At 38.3% G+C, this 14,007-nt stretch overlaps 1 protein-coding gene across 1 annotated transcript in view; it reads left to right on the top strand.

Annotated features, from left to right (window-relative positions):
* Positions 1-14,007, top strand: part of LOC115732180 (disease resistance protein L6-like) — a 76,995-nt gene that overhangs the window by 13,946 nt on the left and 49,042 nt on the right. Inside the window, exons 2-3 of the mRNA XM_048280675.1 lie at positions 251-749; positions 1,120-2,161. Of these exons, the coding sequence (XP_048136632.1) occupies positions 262-749; positions 1,120-2,161 (1,530 nt within the window). The 5' untranslated portion in view covers positions 251-261. The remainder of the gene's footprint in view (positions 1-250; positions 750-1,119; positions 2,162-14,007) is intronic.

Genomic DNA, 14,007 nt, shown 5'->3' with positions numbered 1-14,007 from the left:
TTTGTCGTCCTGCTCTTTTTTAACAAGGTGCCGGCACGTCTGTTTTGTCATTTTTTTAAGCAAAAAAACTTACTTATTAATTTTATCGTACGTTAGATCATATATGGCCAGTCGCCTGAACTAGGCAGGCCATCTCCATAAAAACTGCTTTCCAAGTTTTTAGCGCAACTGGCTTCATTTTCTCATCTCCAGAGCTTAGTATATTGAGGGCCCACGCTCACATCCAAGCACACCCAAAGCAAGCTTTCCTCAGATCCTACAATGGAGAGAGGGACGAATTCACGGGCATCCATCGGACCTCCATACGAGGTTTTTCTCAATTTCCAAGGATCGGACACCCGCCATGAATTCACCGATTTTCTTTACCATGGCATGGTTGATGCCGGGATTCATGTCTTTAGGGACTCAGAATCCCTCCATGTTGGTAATAAAATCGGTGATGAGCTTCTACAAGCAATAGAACAGTCCAAGATCTACATCCCCATATTTTCCAGGAAATATGCTTCAAGCCGGTGGTGCCTCCGGGAGCTCGCACACATGTTCGAGAGCACCTTGAGATCAAATGAGAACAAAGAGATTCTGCCTATTTTCTTGAATGTGGAACCTCTTGATGTCAAGCTCAGAACAAACTTATATAGAGAAGCCCTTTCTAGGCACCAGGAAAAGTTCGCCACTGAAGTAGAGTCATGGGAAAACGCTCTCAATGAGGTGGGTGAGATGAAGGGATGGAATTGGAAGAAAGGTGAAAGGTAAATATCCTAGACTTTTTACCTATTCAGTTTAATTGCGATATAGCTGGTGAAAATATAGTCTATTCATCTCACCAATCCTATGTAGTGTAAATTGTGGTCGTGGCCACTCCTGCTGTTGGCCACAGGTAATGGCCGACGTCAGCTCTATCGTGGCCACTTCTTCGGTCAATGGAGTTATTGCAGTGGTAGAGGCCGACGGTGATGGTGACTAAAATTGGGGGAGCGGAGGTAGATTGGGAAAATCTTGGTATTTTTGGTATCTAGATTGCTTTACGTAATTTCTACTAATTGCAATGAAAATTGGGTCACGTAGGGTGTAGTTTAGCAATATAAATTTATCTTTAACACGGTTGTTGCGTTATGGCAGCCAAGTACATCTACTACGGTCTGTAATTCAAACTGTATTGGCCAAGCTGAATGCCGGATGTAAAAAGAATGTAACTGAAGATCTAGTTGGAGTTGATGATCGTGTAGAAGCTATAATCAGATTGTTGGATGTGGAATCAAATGGTGTCCAGTTTCTCGGAATCTATGGAATGGGCGGGGTTGGAAAAACAACACTTGCAAAGATTGTCTTCAACCAACTGTCTTCTCACTTCCAATGTTGCAATTTTCTTTCGGATGTTCGAGAGTCATCAGAACGACATGGTTTGGTATATTTGCAAGAAAAGTTGTTATCCAAGTTCCTTGACTCTGGTTGTGTCAACCAAATTCATGACGTGGACGATGGGATCAACATGATTAAGAGACTACTTTGCAATAGAAAAGTTCTCATCGTTCTTGACGATGTAGACGAGAAAAAGCAACTCAAAAGTCTAGCAGGAAAAGGTAACTGGTTCGGTTATGGTAGTAGGATTATCATAACTACTAGGGACCAAAGTGTCCTAATGATCGAGGGAGAAGCAACAAGTGAAGGCCTTGCAACAAAGCCTGCAAATGTTTCCACTTACGAAGTAGAGGAAATGAAATTTGATCATGCTCTTAAACTTTTTAGTAGGCATGCCTTTAGAAGAGACTCACCACTAGAGAATTATATCTCCCTTTCAGAAGACATGGTCTCTACTCTAGGAAAGCTCCCTTTAGCTCTTGAAGTTACCGGTTCATCCCTTTCCGGTAAATCCGAAGCATTTTGGGCAGACACTTTGAAGAAGCTAGAAAAAGCTCCTCCCATGGAAATCCAAAAAACATTAAAGATAACTTATGAAAGGCTAGATGATGCACAAAGGCAAATATTTCTTGATATAGCTTGTTTTTTTGTTGGTAAGGACAAAACCTACCCTTTCTACATGTGGGATGACTGTGAATACTGCCCACACAATGCCATTGAAGTCCTCTCTCTCATGTCCTTGATAAAAATCAAAGATGACGATACTTTTTGGATGCATGACCAAGTGCGAGACCTCGGAAGGGCAATCGTCCGTCAAGAGAATTCCAAATATCCCTTCGAGTGTAGTAGAGTTTGGAATCATCGGGAGGCCCTGCGACTTCGGAAGCGTAAAGAGGTATAAAAAGGGAACAATAATTTATTTTCATGTGAATTGTTGTAGACTATTCTTGTAAAAGGAAAAATATAATCCGTATTAGCACTTGAAATTGTTTCCTTTGGACCTTCACAAGTGGACTTCTTGGCGTTTATTGTCGGGGAAGTAGGAAAATAGAAGCACCGTCAACAGGAAATCGTGGAGACATTGTAACGCATGAAGAAGTTACTAATTTGCAAAAGCTGAGGTTCTTTGAAACGAATGGGGCGTTCCTTGTCGGAGACTTCAATAACCTTCTCCCCAGTTTAACATGGCTTTCTTGGCGGTTTTGCCCTTTCGAGTTTGTGGCAACAAACTTTCGTCCGACTAATTTAGTCATTCTAAACCTTTCATGTAGCGGTATTTCTGAGGAATGGCTTGGCTGGAACCAAATCAAAGTATGCTACGAGTATCACTACTTGCATATGTTGTATCATTTCTTCTGCTTTTTTTCTGGATAGATTGTTTGTTAATGTATATAAATTATCAAATTGTTTGGCAGGTGGCGAGCAAACTCAAAATACTAGATCTCAAGAATCGCAACTACTTAAGGAAAACACCTGATTTTTCTGCTTGGGAGTCCTTGGAGAGATTGATTCTTGAAGGCTGTCACAACTTAAATGAAATCGACCCATCCATTGGTAAATTAAAGCTCCTCACTACTTTGAACTTGAATGGATGTGAGTCTCTTCGAGAGTTGCCTGAAGAACTTGGATATCTAGAAGCTTTGATAGAAATTCTCATGCCTTGTTCGCCACATATGTTTAAACTTCCAGAGACATTTGGTAATTTGAAGTCATTGTTGACCTTTGATGTATGTCATAGGCAGATTAGCAAGTTGCCATACTCAATTGGAGGGCTGGTGAAACTTCGGCGGTTGAATATATCTAAGTGTAGGATGATAAAGGAACTTCCGGACACAGTTGGGAACTTACAATCATTGGTCGAGTTGGATTTGTCATTTACATGTTTGGGTCACCTACCCGATTCAATTGGCAATCTAAAGCAACTGAAAGTACTTAGAATGAGCCACATAAGTAGCATAACAAAATTACCCAGTATGATTGGGCTGGTGGAGAAGCTTGAAGAGTTATACGCTAATTATTGCTGGAACTTGACCGGCAAAATCCCCGAAGAAATTGGACTTCTATCCCGTTTGAGGATCCTAGACTTGTCATACACATGTATATCTGGATTACCCTCCACGGTGAGTCGCCTCTCTAGTCTCCAAATACTTAACCTAGAAGCATGTCCTGAGCTTAAACAATTGCCGGAGCTTCCCCCAAGTTTGACTTGTGTAAGATGGACCACTGATACTGTCAAGTTCTTCGAAGGCGTGCAATTTGTGCTGGGGAGTGTCACTGCTCTTCGCACTACCATCATTCTCCTTTCTCTGCTGGAAAAACTATCATCGTCCCCCAAAACCACGTATTTCCTCCCCTGGCTCCCGTCTAGTTTAAGAGAGCTAGAACTTGGAAATCTAGCGATTGGACAATCATTCGATTTTTCCAGAATGGAGAACTTGTTGACGTTGCGAGTAGACAGTTGTTGGATGCCGGGTAGATTTCTTGCCGATAGGTCGAAGCCCAAAAATAGAATGCTGGATGCCCCGTTTCAGTTGAGAATGGAAAGTTTGAGACATTTAGAGATGCGTAGATGTGCGTTCACCTCAAAAGTACTTGATCTGTCGTGCATGAAGAATCTGCAAGAGGTACATTTGCTTGGATGCAAGTGGTTAGTCGAGATCCGCGGCCTTGAAGATTTGGGATCCCTTTGCTCTCTATCTGTCGTGGAATGCAACTCCTTGGGAAGGTTGTCAGACTTATGGAAATTGAGAAAGCTAAGGAAGCTCAGGGTTGGAGAATGTCCAAAGCTAAGAAGCTTGGAAGATATAAACCACTTGAAATCTTTGCGGAAGCTATGGATTCACGATTGCAGGTCGTTGGAGAGTTTGGCCGACACCTCAAATCTGGATTTAGAATGTTCCACAGTCGAACGTTGCGAGCGGTTGGCTGACCGGGACCAGAACAGTTATTGCAGATGTCACAATAACAGAGATTCAGCGCTTGCCGAATGCGACCACACTGGGTATTTTTGAGCCGGTGATGCTGAACCCGACCTGATGAAGTCTGGCAAGTAAGTACGATGCGTAAGGGAGTCGGAACAAGATTTGATTGTTGGGCTTAGTGTGGTCCTCTTGTTTTTCGGTTTTGTTTTTGTTTTCTTTGAAGTTGAATCCGGATGGTCTGTGGAAGGTTTTCCCATGACAAATAGTGGTATCAAGTGCGACCCATGGAGATTGAAAGCCCATTTGGAGATGGAGGAGACAAAGAGTAGTACGTTGAGAAGCTCCGCACAATGACCTCGTCATTGGGCGGATACGACCTTGTTGTAATCATAGAGTTTCCGTCCAGCATGTTCTTGTGTAGCGTCTGCATTCTTCGGACTTTTCATTTCGTTGCACCCACAGGTAATCAGTCTCCTTCAATTAGGAAACGTAGGCCGAGAGCTCTATCTACTGCCTGGGTGAAAGCTGGCTGCTATGGAGGCTCTATTAATTATTTTAACTTACTGCGTTGCCTATGTGAAAATCCGGATGTGAGTCATCGCTTTGCTTCACATCTAAGCTCCCCTGCCAAATAGTATATCACTTGTTTGATGAAATGCCTGAGCTAGGTCAGTGTGTTTTTCGATTCAGGCCTTGGCGGAAAATTTCCTTCCCTACTAAATGGTTGATCGAATTTTGTCATATATGCCTATTTTGAAGGATGTTCAAAATAAAAAATCATGGTGGCCGAGATACATTTCATTTGTTTGATAGAATGTCTGACCTAGATCCATGTGTGTTCGATTACGTAATGTTGGCCGAGAGCATCACGTATGAAATTGAATCGATCCTAATGTGTTTCCTGCCGAGTTCTTACCAATCGAAATTGATTTCTGTATTTGTACTCTCATTTCTGAACCGATCCGGTTTAGATGTGCTTAAATTGATTCCGTTGTTCCGTAATATTTGCTGAAGCCCCGTCATGATCATGTTCATTCTATTGCGCAACTTGGAGTTTCTGAATATGCTCGCATATCATTTTGGCATCTTTTGATTCTTGTCTGTGTGTTCATAGGAAAGTGTCATAGTTCTCGATGTAAACGGCGAATGTATGATTGAACCGAATTGTTCAGCGCATTGCATTAGCATTACTGATACACTCATTATATGCGCATGTACCGATATGTTGATTCTAGAGGTGTCAAAATGGGTCAAGAACTCATATATTAATCCACATTTAAGGGAGTGAGTCTTAAATAGATTGCTTAACAAGCTTACATGGGTCATAAATAGGTCACTTAATAACTTAATGGGTTTTACATGAATTTTAAATGGATCTTAAATGGTTACCTTACAGATAGTAAATGGGTTCATTAATATAACTATATTAAGTGATCCATAGACTGATTTTCTGAATATTTTAAAATTTGAATTTTTGTTATTTTATTATTATATTATTATTATTTTTCTTTTTTTTCTCTTCTTTTCTTCTTTTTCTTTTTGATCCTACCTCTACTAGCCGGTGACGGCCACCGGTGAGTTTGTGCTTGCTCGATCATTGTCGAGAATCGAGCTCGACGAGCTCGTCCTCGCCTAGATCTTGCCGAGAATCGAGCTCGGCGAGCTCATCCTTGCCTGGATCTTGTCGAGAATCGAGCTCACCCGGATTGGCATCGGGCAAGCTTGAGCTCATTAGGATCGGTTGCACTGGTGGCTGGTTGTGAGGCACGGCAATGGCTAAGGAAGGAGGTAGAAGGAAAAGAGAAGAAAAAGAAGAAAAGTAACAAGAAAAAGAAGAAAAAGAAATAAAAACAAAGAAAAATTCGGATAAAATATTCATTTTAAAAAGAAATAAAAAATTTGTACTTTCTAAAAATAACGAAAAATTCAGATTTTTATAAATTAAAAAAATAGTCCACAATTAGCAACATATATTTGTTAAAAAATTATAAGAAATAAATAATTTTAGATTGGATTAAATATAGAAGTGCTTTAGTAATATGGATTAGATTGAGTATAAAACGGGTCGGATATGAGTCAGGAAATTTGCACTACATATAAATGGATCATAAATGGGTTAATGTGTCAATTTGGGTCGGACCATTTACGACCCGATCCAAATCCGACCCGACTCACCCATTTGACAAGTCTAGTTGATTCTAGGCCGAGTCTCCTATGATAATTTTGCATTTGCTTTTGGTTGGTTCATGTTATTTCACTTGCTTGAGAGCCTTCTCCTACTCAATTTGCTGACCTTATATAGGCGCGCTTACGTTGTATGATTTCGATTCGGGTTTTAACACCCTACACTTTTTCCGTGAATGAAATTTGGACTTGTTGGAGCGTGTCTGAATCTTGCTTTCCTTATGCCCGAGCGGAGAAGAACTCTATTTGTGACGTCAATTTGTTCTTCGCTCATTTACTTCATATCTTAATTAGTCACATTGATACATGATGACCATCATTTTCTGTGTTTAACCAATTTATGTCTCACGATACGTTGCTGCTATGCATTGGTCAGCTAGATATTCTCACCCACACATCTTTCGAGCCAAAAGTGGGTATATACATGGGCAATGCCAGTATATGTTTTAAGTCATGCTGTGTGATGTATCTACGTGCTCTTTATTTGCAGGAATTATGCCGTTATTACCATTTCATTGCTGGTCATTTGTGACATAAGTTGAATTGATCCCAGGCTCAATTGAACCTTATGTCAATTGCCCACAATGAAGTGCTAATATACAGTTGATTGCCTAGTAATTTTGGACGTCTCATGTAATTAATTGCACGGGCGAAGTGGTGATAACGCATGCAATGAATTGCTGGTAAGAGACGATTGTGATATTTGGGGGGTCTTGGGCTGATTTAGATGTTAATTGGATGATTCTTAAGCTTGCTTAAACATAGGTTGTAGTCTATTTCATTTAGTATAGCTTAGCATAGTTGACTTTGAATAACGGATAGGCTTGCAAGGACATGGTAATGACGGCCCATGTATTCCCTATGCATGATGGAACTGTTTTTCTTTTTCCCATGTGTTCACTGAACTTCCCATGTGAAAAGCATCGCATCCTGGTTCTTTTTTAGATGATTTCCCAATCAGCCCGTGTAAAGTACATTAGATTATGATGCAGATGCACAGCAAATAAGTTGGCTAGTTTGTATAAATTGAAATGCAAAGTTACTAATGTCGCGACCTAAAAAATCAGGTTTCTAGGCTAATGGATTATCAAGCTAATTATCTAATTAGCTTAACTCGGACTCTCCCAAGTCCATACCAAATCGCAACTTATGGTTTACTGTTTAACAAGCAAAAAGATTTTCAAATTGGAGTCGCCACTAATCATTTTCTGGTAGGCTGATTAGACGCCTAAATAAAGTATCGGGAGAAATACTTTATTCCTACGAACCAGAGATTCATTGGGTTCAGAAAACTTGGTTACGCTAATATTTCTATTAACGCCCTTTCGGTACCCTTCATTTCAATGAAAATTATCTGAGTTGGCAACTTGTGAGGATTGTGGTTTAAAGTTCCAAAGGTGTAATTGTTTTTTTATTTTTTATATATATTTTTTAAAATGAATGATGCAATGCATGAATGTAATTGTGTTGTGAGAACACAATTATTCTAATGAGATGAAAAAAATGACGATTATTCTAATATGACATGAATGCATAATGGTTTTTTTTTTTTTAAAAGTTTTTGAATCCTAATGACATGCAAAGCAACGTGAATTCTAACCTACATGTTATGCAAAAATGACATGGATTTAATCTAAATGACGTGTTATATTAGACTAGACTAATCTACTAATTTAAAATGAACGAGCCTTATTCTAAATGACGTATGAATGTGACATGACATCAATGACTTATGGCGACACGTAAAAATAATATGACGAAATGACATGCCGAATGATATGTCAAACTTTGATGACGTGGTAAAATATATGACATGACTAATCAATGCGACATGAAAATGACATAGTGATTATGCGACTAGGCCTAAACAACGTGCATATGTAAAATGAATGTGTTCAATCTACATGAATAGAATGTTCTAAACTATATGCAATCTACATGAATGAGATATTTTTGGTGTTTTGAATGGATTTTTTATTTTTTTTATTTTTTTGTTTAACAAATCAAATCATGCATGATCATTTATGAAAATATCTTCCGATTCGAATTAGATAACGGATTGGATCGAGGAATCAAATCTGGTGGTTAAGATTAGATATCTCGATCCCCGTGCCATCGAGACAAATCTCGGGGTCGAGATTAGTCCGAATTTGCACGTTGTTGCTAGGGAATCACCCTTTAATTCGAAACGGTTTTCTAATCTAAAAATATGCTTGAGTTATAAATAAAATTCAAATAGGCAATTATCACATACTGCAATATCAACAGATAAAAACTTGCCTAAATAGAAATCATCCGATATTCACATGAAAAATAAGAAATAAAATCTGAGTGGATCGGATTCTTACCTACTTGGAAAACAATTCCAAATTTATCGCTCCCCACTTGAGCGAGAGAATTTGCGGATGAGATCAATTTTCGTTGAGATTTCGCTCGGCTTGGGAATCTCGCAGACTTGGAGCAACGGCTTCGCAAGGCTTGTTCACAGGGAACTTGTGGATTGGACGGATTCAAATAGCAAGCTCGATGGCCGAACGGATACAATGAACAATCTGCTGGATACAGATTATGCAATGATGCGCAAAGCACGTTAATTAAGACCAAGGAAATGCAAAAGGACGTCGCAGGTGAGAAAAAAAATTGACGGATGGCTCGAGCGATGGCACAGGCTGTGAGCAGTGAATAACGCCAAATGGGTACGGACCAGCGGGCACGGCGATGGTACCGAGCCACTTACAAGCCGAGGCAGGACAAGACGCTGGAAAGCAGGGCTAGTTCGTCTGGACTAAACCACCAGTAGCGACAGGAATGCAGGTAGGTGGAACAACAGCGTCACAGTAGTTCGAGCTTGACTGTCGTTCGCACTGGCTATAGGGAGTTGGACGTCGGTTTAATCACCATCGGAGGGATCATCAAGTCGGCGGCTTCAGCTGTTTCTCGGATAGGCGTGGCTACTTCACGATAAAGAGCATATCGCGGTGGGGCTTGGGCAAAGGTATCGGTAATGCAGACTCATTTTTTCACTTTACTCTCAGACTTATCATTTTTTATCTGGACGAAGCCCCCCTCTTCTCACTTTTTTTCTCTCCACACTGGATGAAGCCATTCACTTTTTGACTTTACTGAACGAAGCTTTTCCTCTCTCTCTCTCTCTCCTCTGATTTTTCTGCACTTCAATCGACGAAGCTCTCCCCTTTCTTCCCCCTATGATACTCTCAAGCCCCCTTTCTCTTTTATAGACCCAGGAGAAATCTCCCACGATTTTTATGCAACCGTGAAATCCCTTGATCGTAGGGATTCAACAATTTTTTTGCTCAGATCATTTTTGATATCCCACGGTCTTGGATTTCTTCCTTAAAAATCGCAAGGAGTTATACCAAATAATAACTAAAAAAAATCTTAGTATTATTGGCTAGTTGATTCCCATAATCTGTTTAAGTTCAAAAACCCACGTACACAATTTTGACCATATAAACGATCAAAGGGCTTGACCGTACATCCAATGTATGGGTTTTAATTTACCAAATTAAACCCAGAACCTCTATCACTTAAATCTGTGCACCGGCAATCCAAATTAAAATGCAAATGATATGCATGAACGACAAACTTAAATACGAATGAAGAGCTAATTTTTGTAGGAACTAAAAATAATTCCTAATTTTTATGCTAATTAATGATTGAAAATTTTAGTCAAAATTTAGGTGTCAACAACTAAATTCTGCTAATGTTTGTCGTTCGTTTTCTGTTTCTTTTTGGTTGGTGAGTGTGTTTGTGTGTGAAAAGGAACTGGAGTCGACCAAGAACCATGATTGGTTCTCCAATTAGAACTCATGTGTTCTGGTGCCAATTGCCTTTCACTGTCGAATAATTTCCACCTTTGATTTTTTTTTTCTCGTTAAGATACCAAAGAAAGGAGAGAAACACAAAGAACAAAGAAAAGGAGAGGACTCGATATAAAATTGAAAAACTCACAACAACATAGTAGTAAATTACATTTGCTTGATCAATTGAGGAATTACAGTTTTATTTTATCAATTGAGAATTTGGATTTTGCAGGAACAACCAACCAAGTCTCGATCTCCCCGTCGGTGGAACTCAAGCGGGAATCCAACATAGCTCCAACATGGAGTCTTTAGTCATTTTCCACGTCTCGTATTTTTACACTTGAATTTCATCAACAACAAGCTCGAAACATAGTTGTAATAACTGCTTCGTGATGGCCAACTTTATTAGTCGTTGCCTTAAATCTTTCATCTAATAAACACCTCTCTCTCTCTCTCTCTCTCTCTCTCTCTCTCTCTCTCTCTCTCTCTCTCTCTCTCTGTGGCGTCGACAATGGCTGGTATCAAACTTGACATCAAACTATTGTCGATAGATGCCAGAAATACTCAAGCATCCACGCCCATAGTTTCGAGTCAAGCCGTTGGCAAAGACGAGAGAGAGAGAGAGAGAGAGAGAGAGAGAGAGAGAGAGAGAGAGTTGTACCACTCGATAGCGATGGACATCCATATTGCTTGGGTAATGATGATTCATCGATTAGGACACATCATGTGACCGGCTCATAAAACACATTCCCACAATTGAGGATAGTTTAATCTTTTAGATAATTTTTGTCTAAATATGAGCATTGCTGTAAATGTCAAAAATGGAAAAATTATCCAAAAAAAAGTCCTAAATTTATTGGACTTGTGCTAATTTAGTCGCAAACCTTTCAATTTGTTCATTTTAGTTTTCAAACTTTGGACAATTTGCCAATTAAGTCATTCCGGCCAATTTTGATCGAAAATCACTGACATGGATATCGGTTGTCCTACATGACATGATTTGTTGCTTTTTGTTCTTTTCCATTTTTGGCCACTTATGTCTCATCTCAGTCAACCGATGAAAAGGGGAGAGTCACATAGCCAATGGTATTCCATTTTTTTTTTAATTCTTTGATTCGTGTGGTTCATAACTAGCAAAAACCGGCAAAATCAGAATTTTTCAGATCAGTCTAATGGTCCATTTATTTGTTAAACCAGAAAATGACAATGTTGATCCTCAGCAGAAGGCAAAAATCTAGCTTTCCATGTTACTCCTTTAAATAGAACTCTCGTGCCACGGACGAATTATTCCGGAAATCTAATGTATGTGCGGCATTAGATTTGGACCGTAAAATGAAGGATATAATGTAAACCTCAAGAAACTCATGATCAACATAAGCAGAGCAAGTAGAGAAGAAGAAAACGGATTTTATGAATTAGGACAAAAACGAAAACTTGACGAACTTTACTAGGTGGCCGATCTTGGCTATGCTGATGTATATTCCAAGCAACATATCGCTTCCACATATCAAAGTCAACTTGCCTCAAACCCTTTATGACACTAGCGTTACGTATAGCATATTCCCGTGTTCATATTCATGGATAAGTGACCTGTATCAGCTCACTTTTGTCAATTTAAAGGGGAAAAAAGTATAATTTATGGAGCAATAACATTAGCATGTATGTTGTTAGATCAATATGAGTCATTTAGAGTCAACAGACAAAGTGAAGATGATGTATACCGAATTTAAATAGCATTGTTAGACATTTAGATTTCTTAAAATGCCTAAGAGAAACTGTGCAAGCCTCATACTAAATTTCATTGCAAAACACAAGTTCCGATATGATAATATATTGTGATTGGATTTTTCGTTGTCGCATCACTTAACAATTTAAGTTTATACAATGTTTTCACGTTAAACAATCGTTACTAATCTTGCAGTGCAACTAAGCTAAAGCAAGATGGTGGAAGACTTCGACTTGCTTGCCCTCGCACTGCGACTAAGCTAAAGCAATATTTTCACAATATTTTCTTTTTCCTTTTTCTTTTTTTTTTCTGAGTAGGTTTTGTAGGCTTTTGCCTTATCCCTTTCTTTGGTCGAGGAAAAAATCTGGAAAATGCAGCGAAGAGAGCAAGATGGTGAAAGACTTTTGACTTGCTTTCCCTTGGAACTTTGAGTATTCATGACCTCCACTCGTTACCTTCTTTTAAATTCTTAACTTGAAATTTAGTATAAACGAGTTGCAATTTTAAAGATTTGAAATAAAATATATAGAGCTGCTTACGGATAAATCAAAATTATGTAAAGCAGTTTTCTATCAAGAATTTTGCAAATCAATTCATTATTGGGTGGTAGCGGGGTGAAATTCGAAAACTATTCGTTAAACTATTTGAAGAGAAATTATACGTAACATGTAGAATCTCATTCATCTGTAAAGTTACAATTATTTATTTGACAATTTTATTATTTTTCTTTGGTTTGAAGGACATTATAAAGCACAACGGTAAGATGTACGTAAGTCTGAATAAATGTAGCTAATATATCTGATGCAGTAGGAACTTTAATCACCCATCCAGTCAACAATTTATAAAGACGTCTCCTTTAGTCAAGTTTATCCATTTCATCAAATTATCAGCACATTTCATCTGAATGATAATCTAAATTATTAGCATTTACATGCTTCCAAAAATTGAGACGAATATGTAAATGTCATCCAATTCACAAATGAGGTGAAAATCTCATGTACTGTTATGGAATAGCGATGGGAACAGTGATGTTATCACCGACTTTTATTTTCTGAACTGTGTAGGAAGAGATGATCCTTGGCCTAGAAATGGACACTTTAGAAAGTAAGTTGAATGACATGAAACTGGACTTACAGAGAAGAAGGTGAGAAAACAAAGAGTTGTTTATCATTGTTAGAATATATCTAAATATTAAATCACACATTTATCTAATAGCTTAAATTTTTAAAATGGTTAGCAATGTGTCTCGTAAAATTTCACATGATATCAAAGTAAGAGATCATGATTTTAAATATTTCACATCTATGTTTGCCTCCCAATTAAATATTTTGACATTTTAGGAACAAGGGAAAGTCTAGCATATGCATAGGAACATCATTTAAATATAAAATCACACATTTATTTAATGATTTAAAATTTTAAAATAATTAGCGATGATTTCACAAAATCTCATCATCATAGAAGGATTTTTTTTTTTAGTTCAAACGTAACATGCACCACATAACTTACATGTTTTAATTAATTGTTCTCCCTCCCTTCCTTTTTCTTTGCAGGCATCATGATCGATGTAGTCCTTTTTTTCCGCAAAATGTAGGTACTAGCATGAGGATGCTACGTAAGGATAAATATCCCACGAACCACCAATTTGACGTTGCGCTTCACTGCTGCAACAACATGTTTGTTGTTGACTTATGAGTCCTTGAGAATTATAGAACAATAACATTATCACTACGCTATCAGATCAATATGAGCTATTTAATGTCAATAGACAAATTAATGAATTTGATGTATACTGAATTTAAATACTAGTATTGGACATCTAGATTTTTTAAAACACCTAAGAAAAACGGCTTCCCTACTCTAACCTAACAAAAATATTTTGTCCCATAAAAAACCATCAATTTTATGTTCAGTTCCAGCTCTACCGCAAACCCTTTTTTTTTTTTGTCACATGTAAAATCCTCAATTTTATATTATGTCCCCAGTTTGATCA

The sequence above is a fragment of the Rhodamnia argentea genome, chromosome 6 (assembly GCF_020921035.1).
Source record: "Rhodamnia argentea isolate NSW1041297 chromosome 6, ASM2092103v1, whole genome shotgun sequence".
NCBI lineage: Eukaryota > Viridiplantae > Streptophyta > Magnoliopsida > Myrtales > Myrtaceae > Rhodamnia > Rhodamnia argentea.
This window is presented reverse-complemented; position numbering and strand designations above follow the sequence as displayed.